The sequence below is a fragment of the Chlamydotis macqueenii genome, chromosome 25, assembly GCF_036417535.1.
Source record: "Chlamydotis macqueenii isolate bChlMac1 chromosome 25, bChlMac1.mat, whole genome shotgun sequence".
In the NCBI taxonomy this organism is placed as follows: Eukaryota; Metazoa; Chordata; class Aves; order Otidiformes; family Otididae; genus Chlamydotis; species Chlamydotis macqueenii.
Genome location: NC_141580.1, coordinates 5,262,920 through 5,277,573, shown reverse-complemented (window position 1 = coordinate 5,277,573; position 14,654 = coordinate 5,262,920). Strand labels below are relative to the sequence as shown.

Here is a 14,654-nt window from a genome sequence, read left to right as displayed (position 1 = left end):
CTTTGATGTGTCGTTGTCTGCAGACGATACTGTTTGTTTGTGACTGCTCTACTTACAGGTTAGTGAGACGTGAGCACAAACGCATTTCTCAAGCCAGTTGTCTGGCCGTGCTGACGGGGAGGCTGTTGGGGCATCACGGTTTGCGCAGGAAAGCTGTGTCACAAACGCTCAGTAATTCCCCATCTGTCAGAAGAGCTTCAGAGCTGTGAGCGATATTTTACTTTGTCAGCTCGGAGTGCACGGAAACGTTGAGGCATGTCCACACCTGAGGTTTTGCTCTAGTCCCTGCAGCTGGAAGAATCTTAAAATATTCTTCATAAATTCAAGGTTCAGCGTGCTCGTTACAGGGAGTACGGTTCAAATTTGGTTTTTAAGTGCTCTCACGCTGACAGAAGTGGTGGTGAGAGATTTTCTGTGCCTGAATGCTACAACAATTCATAATGTGCATAAAATTTTTATGATTGTTTTTTATGATAGTTTTTAAGAAAATTAAAACTTTCTGATCCTGTAAGTGCTGAAGTTTAGGACACACTTTCATTAGGCAGCAAGTGACAGCGCGGCAAGCCTTGGTAACAGGTTAGTTGATAGTAAATACAGCAGCTACCCCAAAATACATCCTGCAAAAACAGAGGAAATTGAACCTCAAGGTCTCTATTCGCGCTCTGAAGTGACTTTACAATCCTGATTTCTGCAAAGAGTCGCACTTTAACCCAAATGAGTAATTTTCACTGAAATAAGCTACTGGTGTTCCAGGAAACTGTCCCATTTTTGGAAGGCTGAATTTTGAAAAACAAATCATAAACTGTTTCTATGCAGAATATTATAGCTTTATAAGAAAGTTTCACCAGGAGATACACACACTCCAGGAGACCACTGGGAAATAGTCTAATGTCCTAGCTTTAAACCCTAACTTCTCGCATTCCTTAAAGGCCGTACCATAAAATTCCCATTTCCAAAGTGTTGCTGAAAAGAATAATTTATTTTTCAATAAACAGACTTCACTGGGCTGCAGAGACTCAGTGCGTGTCGATATGAATGAAGCTAAGCTTCAGACATGGCTTTGGTTGCATTTATGAAGCAGTGAAACCAAGACATTATCTGTCTTTAACAGATAACATTAAAGATAACATTATCTTTAACACACCAAAAAAAAAAAAAACAAAAAACCCAGAAAAGAAGTTGGAGAAATGACGGTTGAAAGCTAGGACATCAGACTCTTTCCCCAGTGTGTTCCCAGTAGGACATTCATGGCATGTCCAAAAGACAAGTGGAGATGTGACAGCTCTACCCACTCTGGCAAACCCATTCCCCCACAACGCCGGGACTTTGCTCTTTACCTTTGTCCAGGACCGGCCCGAAGATGGCCAGGCTGTCGTCGATGGTGGTGCAGTTCCAGCGGCGACCCCGGAACTGGTGTTGGCACTCCTGGATGCCCAGCTTCACCCCCTCGGCCACACTGGGCATGATCTCAATGTAGTTGCGGCAGAAGCGGAGCTGCTTGGGGACGAGGCCAGGGATGGAGCCACAGAGGATGGGCTGGGACCCCAGGGAGCTGTACTGCTGACCTAGTGCAAGGGACCTGCAAGGGAGAGAGGACAGCGTGAGGGCTGGGAAACCAGCTGACACTACTGGTCCTGCCCCCGTGACCATCCCAGGGGGAATTCGATGAGCCAAGGTGAACTGATAGTTCAGGGAGACAAAGTACTGAAAAAGAAGGATATCATAAGAAAACAAGAGACTTCCTACTGAACAGCAGTGATGTGAAAATGGCTTTCACGCCTGAAGACACCTTGGTCAGTTGTGGGCACAGAGGGAGGGTCTCAGCTCCCTACCTGGAGGCCCCTGGAGCCATTCAGCATACTCCCAAGTATCTGAGTCATCCCCGTGGGGCTGGGGGATCTGGCAAAGGAACTGCAAGGGGCTGTATCTGGGGGAGCAACACCTGGAGGCTGGCAAATACCGTGGGGCATCTCAGCTGTCAGGAGACACAGATGTGAGAGCTTCTGAATTGTGGCCAAAGTGGGAAGTGTCCTATCCAGTTCATCAGCAGAGGGATCGCCATGTACTGGAGGGGGGCTGCTCTGGGCTCAGGCACGTCAATGCCACGCATCCCAGGCTGTCTTGACACCTGTGCAGATAGTTCCATCAGAGACTGAACCACCACAGTGCCACCCTGATGGACATCAGCCTCTAGCTGTAGCTGTGGGTTGGGCAGATGTGTTGGTATATGGTGAAGGTGCTGGAGGGGAGATTTGAGAGGACCTTTTCCTACTGGTCCAGGGACCTGTCATTTGCCCAGTATGAAATAAGTGGGTCAAATTGCTTAGTTGTCCAGAAATTGTCGCTGAAAGGTGAAGACAAATATTTGCTCAAAGAAGCCCTGAGATACCTGCTGTTACACACAAACAAGGACAGCCCTGCAGCTACTGCCTTGTTTAGGATCCAGAGCATCCTGCAGTGGCCCTCCAGAACACGTGGTGCAATGTGGACGAATGAGCAGCCAGCTCTGTAACAGAGCGAAGTGATGAACACGATTGCTTCCAGTGCAGAACGCCCACAGCCCGCGTGCTAGCGCAGGCAAATATGAACAAGCTTTGGCTCAGTGTGTCCATATTTCTCTCGTACTGGGGAGTCCACAGTTGGACACTGGTGAGACGAGGCCTCGCCAGCGCTGCACAGAGGGGAAGGCTCTCCTCCCTCTACCTGCTGGAAAGGCTTTTCCTTGTGCAGCCCTAATGGCACATTGCAGCTTTGTGTTAAAATTTTTGTCCACCAGCACCCCCAGGTTTTTTTCTCTACGCTGCTTTGTAGCTGGTTGGCCCTCAGCCTTTACAGGTGCGCGGGGTTGTTTCTCCCCAGGTTATGTCTCCTCGAGTCCCTTGGTTGAATTCCATGACGTTCCTGTCTGCCCATTGCCCAGCCTTTAGAGGTCCCCTTGAATGGCAGCTCAACCATCTGGGGTATCAACCACGTCTCCCAGTTTTGTTGTGTTTTTTCCTAACGCACCTGCCCACACCTGAAGATTGCACATGAGCTAACCAGTCATTTTATAGTTGTTGGTTAATTCAAGCTGGGAGAGAGACCTCAGGAGGCCTATAGTTCAACCTCCTGCTCAGAGCAGAGCTGGTTTCCAAGTTTGATTAGGTTTCTCAGGACTTTGTCCTAGAATTTGCAAACCTCCACAGACAGACTTATCACTGCCTTATGGGATGTGTGGGTGACCACCCTTGTCCTGAACTGCTCATCCAGCCTGGAGTCTCAGGCTGGATGCTGAGCTGACACCAGCAATTGGTTGACTTAATTGCACACTAATGATTGTAGGACACAAAGGGATTCCTGGGGGACCTGCTGAAGACACTCAACAGGAAGACCCGACCCTCACCCTGGCTGGGAAGCGCATGCCTCTACTTGCTGCCCCAGTGCTGTCTTCTGCCACGGCTCCCTGCTCAACCATCTCTCAGACCAGTTTCTCTGCCCACCTACCCAACAGTGGGGCCATAGCACTGCATGCAACGTTTTGACTCCATGGTTCTCGCCCTTGGATGGGACACGCAGAAGAGGGGCAACCAGAGATGGTTGGGAGCCAACACGGCGCAACGGGCAGTGCACGAGGACTGGTTCCCAGAGCTGCTTTGCGCTTCCAGCTCCCACCAAGTGCAATCTGATGGAGGCAGCTGAGTGCTGCTGGGAAGACTGGTCAGCTCCAAGCAACATTTGAGAACAACCTTGACTTCATTCTCCATCCAGCAAGGCCAGCAGTGCAGGGAACAGGAGGTGAGCGTGCTGTGTTTCTCCGGACACCTGCTCGTGCAGACACTCAGCCTCCGGGGAGTGGCATGCTGGGAGATACGTTCTCCTGCCGGAGTTTGCACTGTGGTGGAAGGGAAGTTCACATTCAGCATCAGAGTTTGCAAGGATGTGCCTCCAGCAGCAGTGGTGGTGGAGAGTTGGCCTGGTGCGCTGGCCACGAGCGTCATACCATGCCATGCATGCAGGTTAATTGTGCCATACAGGTTTTACCAGTGTAAAACCTGTCCCAGTTTTTTATCTGGATGAGCAGTTCAGTCCCCCAGGGAGCCTGCGGAAAGCAGCAGTGGCCTCCAGGGAGTAAGAGCTGGGACTTCCCTCGAAGTTCTGGGGAACTCCTGGGATGATCCATCCTCCCATTCAACCACAGACTTGGTCAATCCCTTCTTTAACCCCTGGAGCCACCTCATGACAGACTTGCCTGCCTGGCAGGCCTGGCCAGAGACGTGCAGTCAGTTTTGGTCCATCTGTTCTGAGGCTGGCGTTGTGATCTCTTGGGTGAGAGAGGCTCCTGGGGAGGGGGAGGCCGCTCTGGGTCGCATGTGGTTGCACATTCAGCTGGTGAAGTTCCTTACCTGCCTTCAGGAATCCATCTGCTTCTGATGACTCATTCCAAGCTTTCCAACCTTTTCCCTTTCTTCCTCTTTTGCAAGGTTACCATAATTCCTAAGTGTCTGCTCTTAATTTTCCTTGTTGATGATTACTGAGAGCACCTTCTCTCCAGTCACCACCTAATTTTCATTTTTGTTCTCACGTCAATTAATTTGTGATTTCCCCACTGCCGTTCCTTCTTGTGCAGATATAGAAAACCTCTTTCCTCTTGGCCCATCGTCCCCATCTACCTAGAAGTCCTGGGAAGCCAGGCTGGTCAGGGCGCGGTGGCTACGGTGCTGCAGCTCTGCTTTGACCTCCTGGTTCCCTGGGACTGATGATTTCTCTATAGAGTGGTTGAGATGTGACGATGAAACAAAACCCATTTCAAGTCCAGATCTGAGATCCCAGGGACACATCTTTGTGGCCTGAAGTCACATGAGCTCATGGGGAAGAAGCAAAAAGGTTAGGGGAGGAAGTACCACAGGCTGAATTTGAGAAAGGGGGATGACATGGTCAATTTTTTAAGCACATCTCCAAGGCTGCCAGCTGCAGGAGCAACAGACCCCACGCTTCCCTGTCTTTCTTTCCATGCTAGCATCCTTCCTCGCTGCCTGAGCTTACGTTTCTCTGGCTTCCATCGTCTCAAAGGGAGATAGCCGCTTCATGCCCCTGCTCCGCTGCCCCAGCTCTGCCCGCAGAAGGCGACGGATGCATTTCCCATCAGCACAGGCGCTCAGGGGCAGGAGCCACAAAAGCCAGACGTCTCTGCTTGGCCAGGAGGCTCCCTTTCATCGCTGCGTGTCCGAGTGTGAGCGGACAGATGTGCACATAAAGGTAGGCTTTTTTTGTGTGTGTGTGCGTGAGTGCAGTGCTAACACAAGGAGCATGAGTGCCTATGGCAAACGCACGGGAAATCCCTTTTCTCTTGCTCTGCTTAATCCCTTAAATCTCTCAGGAGCCCCGACACTGTCTGTCAGGCCAGTGACTCTTTTTGTTCCCACCCGATAGCGCTAGACATAGCAGAGCCCTGGATCCAGCACTCTCCAGTTGACTTTCCGTCCTTCCCCTTGGCCTGGGATGAGCTGTTGAAGCCCTAGGAGGCAATGGCCTTGTGCAGATCCTCTTTCTACAATTACTGGTGGGTGCATCCTTGAGGAGGTGACTTGTACCTTGGCATTGCCTCAGCATGGAGGGTGCTGTGCCCACCCTCTGAGCTTCATCCTCCTTACGGAGATGGCCAGGAAACCCATCTTCTCTTTGGGACACTGGTTGGAAAGACACATGGTATCAAGAGAAATTACGCCTAGTCGCATTTGAAAGGAGCAGGATTTAGCCAGATTAGAACTGTGTCAAAGCATATGAAAAGGAGTTTTTAGGACGAACACAGGAAAGGTTTCCAGCCAGCGAGAGCAAAAGCTGCTAGGACATTTCTTCTCTTTCTGCAGGAGACTGGAAGCAGCATTGCCGGGAGCACTCAGGACTGGGCTGCGCTGTGCACCACAGGCTGCCCATCCAAGCTGGGTTTTACCAGCCAGAGACAAACCTTGGTGAGCCGCTCCCCTACGGAGCGGGGGGGTTGAAGGCTTCGCTGGTTGAAGGCTTCCTTGTCTGGCAAGGAAGCAGCTTCTTGGAAAGAGGTTTGTCCATCCGCTGATGTGGTGCAGGGCACGGTGGGGGCTGACCCAAAGGGTTTGCTCAGACATGGTCCACATTCGAGTTTGATGATGAAATAAAAGGGAAAGTGAAGTGCCAGGACGGGACCAGCCTAATGGGAAACAATCCGGTATCGTCATCCCTTCCTCTTTCTTCTACGATCCCATAAACCTGTTGCCATCTTTAATGAATCCTGGGAGCCCAGGTGGATGAAGAGGAACCTGGGTTTTTCCTGTCTCAGCCCTGGAAAACATTGACATTTGTGTGAGGACTGTGGTGTGACTTCCAGTGAGCCCCAAAGTGGGGTCGTGTCTGTGCTGCCTGTGGCCAGTACTGCAGCTTTTCACTTGACATGCAGGGAGAAGATTTCTGGGATGTGCTGCTAAGGAGGAGTTTTCTAGCTCTAGGCTCAGCAGCTGAAAGCAGCTGAATCTGAAGAGCCATTTTTCTTTTTTCCCACTGTACGAAGGACGCCAGCAGCCCTGCGACAGGCCAGGCAGGAAAGCTCTGGGCTGTGGAGCTGCGTGTCTCCGAGGGTGCCTCTTGTGTCATGGAGATGGAGACTTCCCACTTTGCAGCTCTTTCATGCCTCTCCCGAGGGATCTCCCACGTAAATGCAGGCATGCTGTGTGGATCCTCTACTCCACTGTGCCATTTCCCTTGACAAAGTTTTTAGAAAGAACTTATATCTTCATCCCTGGAGCCCCTGGCACACCTGGAGATCCCTGCAGAAGAACACAACTGTGAGTGATGTGCTGGTCATGAAGACTCCGGTGATGGAGGGAGGGCGCGGCAGCTGCTGAGCCGATGGGACGTGTGGGTCCGTAAGTGCCATACACTCACAGACTGAGAGCTCCTTTGGCTTCCTCCTGTCTCGGAGCCAGAGCAGACCTGTGCCAAGAGCCGGCTCCCTTCAGCGCTCTGCCGTGCAAGTGCTGGGGGCCACCACGCTGTTCCCTTCTCCCTCCATCTCAGCATCAACTAAATAACAACGACTTCCTAAATGCCTGGAGAGCCACAGCCAGCAACGCTCCTTGAGGGCTCCAAGGGTCTGGTAGCAATGAGACTCTTTTAAACCATGTTATTTCCTCCACAGCCACTCAGATCACCGCAGCGTAATGCTACAAGGCACAAGTCTGTCCTGCCCGTGCCCTCTGACATCTTCTCAATGCCCCGTATCCATCCCTGCAGTTCCTACCATGCACTGGGAAAACCGTGAATCAGCAGGAGAGGATGAGATCACAGTTCGGATCTCAGCCGCCTGCTGTCTTGGAAAAAACCCTTCTCTGCCTGGAGGGTTTTTATTACACTATTTTTAGACATATTTGGCATTTTCCAATTCTGGGCCATGTTCTGCTTAAAACGGACAACGTTACAGGCTGGCGTCCTGCGGCTCTGCAGTGCTGAGCAGCCCAGGGGTGATCCGTTGAAACTCACATCGGGAGCCAGGCGTTTTCACGCTGACTCTCTCCATTCAGTGCTGTATGCGCCCCTCTGAGCCCTCACCAGTTTTGCCCTTTTCCCCTTCCCAGCGCTGTCACATGTTTGCGTTCCAGGTGAGCCAAGGGCTGTGCAAAATTGCTGCAAGCAGAGGTGCGGGATGAGGACCAACCCTACGGGACAGCCAGACCCTGTTCGTTGTGTTACGGAGCGTTTTGAACTCTCTGGCTCAGCCCGATGCAGCGCTCGAGGCATTTTCACCCAGCGGCAGGGGTTCATTTTAAGCTCAGAGATCACGAATTGCACCCCAACTTTGTCTGTATTCGCAAACAAGTGCCTCCAGCTGCGAACTCCGTTCTGCTGTGCGACCTCTGAGGCATTTTATATCTGGTGTAATATTCATATCTTTTAATTCTTGCGATTTGCTGACGGCAGCCCTTTGCGCACAGGGTAAGACAGAAATTCTTGGGTTTGTCTGAAGATCAAGAGCAGCAAGAGGGAAATTTTTGCAAGTCAAAGCACGCAATATATATGCACATAGGAGCCTGAGAAATGCCAGGTCTTGACTGAATACGGAGAACAGACAAAAAGATGACAGAATTCAAATGAGGAACATTGCAGTTTACTAGGGAACTGGGTCGCTTTAATGAATCCCAGACCTTTGCTCGTAAATCACCCACTATTTCATCTCTACTGAGCATGTTTTGAGTTTTGAGCTTTTCTGTACTTGTGTCCCTGGTGTGAGATATCGCCGTTACCACAGACTCTCCACCAAGCTTTGCAGTCATCAGTGTGCTCGGCAGAACACACCGATGATGTGAAAAAATTATTATTATTTTTTTTAAATAGCTTTAACTGCCTAAGCTTTAGAGGCTGATGCCCCAGACAAAGCCGAGTCCCATGGGCATGAGCATGGGCGTAGGGCTTTTCTGCATGGAAAGCCTCTGTACTTTACACACTTATGTGATGCGACCTCTGGAACAAGAGAGCTTTTTACCAGTTGGTGTGTTTGAAAACTACCTCATTAAATAGCGTGTATGAATTGCACGATCTGCACAAAATTCAGCAGCCTGCAAGGCCAGATTCTGTCCAATTAAGATTCTCCCTTAATTTAATCACACCTAAGGGCTAGAAACCTTTCTGAAACCTTCACGAAGGCAAAAGTTCACCTAGGAATCACTCCCAAACTTGCAGCTGCTTAGAAACAGGTCAAGCATCCCTCTGACAGCTCTCCCAGAGGGACAGCTCAGGGTGTTTCAATTCCTCCAGGTCCTGGGCGATTTTTATTTATTGTCCATGCAACCCAGTGGTACCTCCCTTTGTGAGCTGTGTCTTACCTACAGCTGCAGAGCCCTCCTCCAGCAACCTCTTCCAGGAGGGCTTGGTCCTTCCTCCATGCACCACAGGACAGAGAGACAGTCCCAGCAGCGGGGCAGTGCCCCGTGGGAGGACCTTGCAAAGACCGGGGTTGGTCAGCCTGTGTTGTTCAGGGGCACATAGCACCAGCCGCTTAGAAATTTGTCAATGATCTGCTCCATTTGTAGAGAAATGTTGATTTTTTTTCCAGAAGGAAACAAGGAGAAAGCACTTAATGAAATGATCCTCTGATCAGTGTACCGAGGTTGGACAGTACATGTACCCTGCCTATACTGCATCCAGCTCTGGAGCCCCCATCATCAGAAGGACGTGGACCATCTTTGTGGTCCAGAGGAGGCCACAAAGATGATTTTTTTTTACAATGTGAGTTGTAGAACACTGGAACAGGTTGTCCAGAGAGGTGGTGGAAGCCCCATCCCTGGAAACATTCAAGGTCAGGCTGGATGAGGCTCTGAGCAACCTGATCTGGTTGGGGATGTCCCTGCTCCTTGCAGGGGCGTTGGACTAGATGACCTTTGAAGGTCCCTTCCAACTCTAACCATTCTATGATTCTATGATTCTATGATCAGAGGGCTGGAGCAGCTCTGCTGTGAGGCCAGGCTGAGAGAGCTGGGGCTGTTCAGCCTGGAGAAGAGGAGGCTCCGGGGAGACCTGAGAGCGGCTCCCAGTGCCTGAGGGGGGCTGCAGGAAAGGTGGGGAGAGACTGTTCAGCAGGGCCTGGTGTGACAGGATGAGAGGTAATGGTTTCAAAACAGAGGGAGGTAGATTTAGATCAGATATTAGGAAAAAATCTTTACACTGAGGGTGGTGGAGCACTGGCCCAGGCTGCCCAGAGAGGCGGTGGATGCCCCATCCCTGGAAATGTTCCAGGCCAGGTTGGCCGGGGCTGTGAGCAACCTGATCCGGTTGGAGATGTCCCTGCTCCTGGCAGGGGGGTTGGGCTGGGTTGGCTTTGAAGGTCCCTTCCCACCCAAACCATTCTATGATTCTATGATCCCAGTTGAAGTGAGAGGTGCAGACAAGAAGAGAACAGGACTGAGCAGGCAGCAGGCTCCAAAGGGAAGCTCCGAGAGATGGAGCATGCCGTTTCTCTGACCAGGCTTGGGGGTCTGCCTGGCTGAAGGGGGCTGAACACCCCCTTTGCTGAATTCAGCGAGGTTTGGGGAGGCAGATTGCCCTGCCCACTTGGCTGCAGCTGCCGGCAGTGGTTGTGTGGCCGTCTGGAAAGTCCTCGTTAAATTGTCCCCTCCGCAAATCTGTTGGAAAAAGGAAGGAGTGAGGTCCTCCCAGGGGCCTTGCATTGGTCGCTCAAAGTTTAACGGGTGATCTTGGCCTCACAGCTTGGTTACTGATGCCAGTGCCAGGCCAGTTTCATGGGAGTGGTGAGGCCAGTTTCTTCTGAGGTGTCTGGGATGGGGGTCCCCAGCCAGTTCCCGGGGGTCTCAACAAGCCTTGTCCAGATTATTGCTCACTGGGCATGGAAGCAGGGTGGTGAGCCTGGTAGAGACACTGCAGCAGGAAGATGAAGTGCCAGTGAGTGGAGGGATGACAGAAGGCAAGAAGAGGCTCATCCTGTAGATGGGCTGGCAGAAGCTGGATTACTTTAAGCTCTGAGCGTTTAATCCCAGGGTGATGTGAATGGGAAGGACGTTAATGGGTACAGTGATATGGCAAAAAGGGAGAAGCCAGAGAAGGGAAAAGGCGGGATGAGGCTCCAAGAAGCATCAAGGTGAGTGCTGGAAGGAGGGAGCTGGGAGGAACTTGCCCTGCTCCGTGCGGGTGGGCCACTGTGAGTGTTTACACTCATGGGAATATGAGCCATCATTTGATGTATTTCTCACTCGGTGACTTCAACCATTAAAAAAATTGCCAAAGGATGCCCAGTAACAACACAACATCCCTCCTGAAGAGGGCCATCCTGTTTCATCTTCTTCCTCCACCCTAACAACAAAATCACTGTTGTCAGTGGGATGTGGTTTCCCTCATTCCCTTTAGAAAGCGCATCCAGATTCTGCAGATTTAGTGAAGTTTACGGGCATATAGGGGTGCATGGGAGATGCATCACTCATACCCCCAAACATTTGTTCAGGACTTGTGTCATGAGAGAGTTTCTTAGCTGAAAGTAGGAGTTACACATGAATGGTGTGGTCAGGTTTTTCAATGTCTAAACCTCAAATGTGTTTTCTTCAGTCTCCCACTGACCTACCGAATAATCTGCACCACATTTACCATCTCAAATCCCAGATAATGTCTGCTGCTACCCGCATGGTGAGAGGACGCTAATCCCCAAATTCTGTCTGCTGGGCTGAGTCCCATGGGCTCACACGGTGCTTGCACCAGTGCCAGGCTGAGCCCAGATGCCCTGAGCAGCAGCAGGGTCCTCTTGCACCGAACACACTTGGGTTGGGATGGGCGCATGGCAGACGAGAGATGCTTGGCTGAATCCTACCTCTGCCAAGGAGATGGAAACTTTGGTGTCTGAAGGCGATGTCAGGCAGTGGGACAGTAATTCTGGGGTGGGACCACCTCCTTCTAAAGTTGCTTCTGAGCACGGAGGGTTTGGGAACCAGGTGTTTTCCCCATTGAAGACTGGTCTGCTCTACCTATGAGGTTATGACTCTTGTTTGCACTCATCCTTCCTCTCTCAGACTAAAGACCTATCTTCATTAGGAAGAACTGACTTACTGCCACTCCATATCCTCCATCTAGATCACCTCCTAACGTGGGACTTTACCCATGAGCACTGGGTGTGAAGGAACCAGTGCCCCTGGTTCTGGCCTGAACAAAGATGTTGTAGGTGCTGTAGGGAGCCCTGTGCTCTGAAACTGCCGAAACAGTGCGCAGGGAGTCCACTGACCGCCCTGATGCACAGCTCTCCAGGAAGCCACCCTTTGGTGGGAACAGAAGGAGGCAAAGGGCTGCAGTCAGTCAGAGCAGGTACAGAGAGTGGTTGAGTTCTCACTCAAAGATTCAGTGAGTTTTGGGGTTGAGAAGGAGAAGAGCAAGTGCAGAAAAGAAGACAAAAGTGGCCAGCTGCAAAGGGTGTCTTCATCACTGTGGTGAAAACGATTCAGGTCTTCCAGGGTGAAGCCCCTCACGTTTACTGCTGGTTCTGATCCCACAACCATTCCTGATCCACAGGTCTCCAGACCCATCCAGTTTCCATGCTAACATGACCCTGCCCAAGAAGACTGTGCTACCCTCCACCTGGCTGTGCTGAGCAATGCTCGGTGTAGCTTCCCCAACGCATCACCAACACATCTTCCCTGCTCCACAAAGCCCTCACCTTGCACCACTAAAATGTTTTTTAAACTCTTGATTAAATGATGTGAATATTTTGGGGGCTGTTTGTTTCCTAGTACAAGGTTCACTCATAGTTCTTAACCATGAAATGGCTGAACATGCCTAGTTTGAACCCAAATCAGTGGTTGCTCTCAACATCAAGGCAAACTCCTGACTGGGCTATGTCAGTGTGGGGTCAGCACACCAAGGGAAGGTATTGTCCGCTCTTCTTGGTGTTGGTGGCACCAGATGGGGAACTCTGCGTCCAGCTTTAGCTCGGCTAGTGAACGGGGATGTGGACAGTGCCCAGGAGAGGTGGCCGTGATGGCCAGGGGTTGAGAGGCTGTGGTGTGCCAGGAGAGGTGGAGGGCGCTGGGCTGGTTTAGTACGGAGGAAAAGAGGCTGAGGGGTGTCTGACAACCACCTTCAACTGCTTGTGGGGCAGTTGCAAAGCTCACGGAGGCAAACTTTTCCCAGTAGTACCAGATGCTGTAACAAGGGGCAAGATGCTATAAGAAGTGGGGCTTGGAATTTCAGGTTGGGCATTAGAAAAAAAAAAAATCCCTTTCCAGGTGCCCAGCAAAGTGAGGGGGTTTCCATCCATGGGAGTTTATGGAGTTCAGCTCGACAAAGCCCTTGCCGCCCTGGGATGGTCCTGGGGATGACTCTGTTCCAGGGGAGGTTGGACTACAGACCCCTAAGGGTCCCTTCTCACCAGCACGGCTGTGACTTGGTACAACAGGCTCTGATTTTGAGACAAAAGGGGAAGCATCCATCTCCTCAGTGGCATTACCGTCAGCTCTGGGAGCGATGCAGGAGTGTGCTGGCAGAGGCGGCGTGAGGAGGATGGGACACAACCTGGGACTGAGGAGGAGGGCGATGGGAGAGCGGTGAAGGCTGCAAACTCCTGCACCTCAACAGCTGCACAGACAGGAGCTGGTGAATAACTCTAAAATAATTACAGCACTGTCGTGCTCTGGGTCAGCATTTCAGTGACACCTGGTTGTTCCTTGTGTTTGCTGCCAAGGCAAACGAGCAGACTGTATTTTGACAAGAAGAAAACAACCTCAGGTTTACACATGCACGAGTGCTGTTACCGGCTGGACGCAGCAAATTCACACTCATTTGCAGAGACATGTTCCCATCTTGTGCCGGCTGGCGGTGGCAGCCCTCATCTGCAAGAAGCATCCTTCTTCATACAGGACCATGGAAAAATAACACCCAGCTCTGAAATGTGCAGGATGCTGCCATTGACCTGAGTCTGGCTGAACTTCAGTGCTGCTGTTCATGCCCTGCTTGGTCTGCCTGGCCGAAACGGTGAGGTCTGTGGGCCCTGGGAGGGATCGGTGCCTCGCAGGGATTGCTACCAGAAGAGTTTAAGTGCTTTGATGTGAAAGACTTCAGGGAAATTCAAATATTGCCAGTACAAACAGGTCCAGACCAAGACCAGAAGTGGCTTTGGTGGGTGGAGGTTCATCTGAGTGATGAGATGGGTGCAAGGGCCAGGACGTGTTGGGTGTTGTTACTCAGCATCAGCGTTTCAGAAAACATTCATTTCTTTAGCTTTCCTCCTAACCCGAGTGTGGCTGACAGGACCTCCTGTTCTCCCTGTCCCTGGGACCGGGTTCACCTCACTTCGCTGTAAGCTCCAGGTGGCTGTAGCCCAGCCTTCCTGGGTAACTGGTGGTGAAAAACAGGCTCCAACGGGGCACGATTGATCCGTTCCATGTAGAGTTACCATAGAGGAGAGGTATTGCACTCCAGAAAAGCTCCACAGAGAGTGAGGGAAGGACTTCTCAGACTGCATCAGACAAACCCAACCTAGAGTCCCAGGCAGTGCCGTGCACGTGGGCTTTACCGCGTGGAGGCCAGCGATAGAGAATGACCTAGGGCAGACCTCCAAGGTCTGACCAAGGGCAGAAGGTTTGCACATAAAATGAATTCAATCTTCTTGTTTTATGCTATTTTTTTCCTTATCTCCTTTTGTCCTGTAGGCATGGCATGAGCTGCACTCCTACGTATGAACCTGCCACGCATCACCCACATCCCTGCATCCACTCTGCCACTATTTTGCACAGTTTTTAGAGTTCAGGCTGCAACTGAGCAGCAAGAAAATAAAACAGGATGTCTCACTGCCCTCCTTACACAAGACTCAGCTGTTCCCCCTGCCACTGGCTCTAGTTTTGGCTTTGCTGGGTTAGCGTTCTGATGATTTAGCAAGTCAAATTGGTTTTGGCTTTGATCAAAAGAGAGGCCAGACCTGACATGAGTGAATGGTGGCGGAGTGCTTGGCAGGGAGGACCAGGTACTGGCAAAGGGAAGAAAGATGGAGTAGCAGGTCTGCCCCCGTCTGAGAGGGGTGAATTTTTCAACTGACTTTGCTGTTTTGAGTGCCTTCTCCCCAGGTGGAAATCAGCTGTGTTGGCTGAAGAAATGTAAAACCCCTCGAGGACACCTAATCTGAACTCCAGTATTCATCTCTTAGGTACTGCAATGGCACT

General features: G+C 51.2%; 1 protein-coding gene across 1 annotated transcript in view; it reads right to left on the bottom strand.

Moving 5' to 3' along the window:
* The window catches only part of WNT3 (Wnt family member 3), a 49,120-nt gene that overhangs the window by 8,662 nt on the left and 25,804 nt on the right, over positions 1-14,654 (bottom strand). Inside the window, exon 2 of the mRNA XM_086766575.1 lies at positions 1,338-1,579. Within this exon, the coding sequence (XP_086622701.1) occupies positions 1,338-1,579 (242 nt within the window). The remainder of the gene's footprint in view (positions 1-1,337; positions 1,580-14,654) is intronic.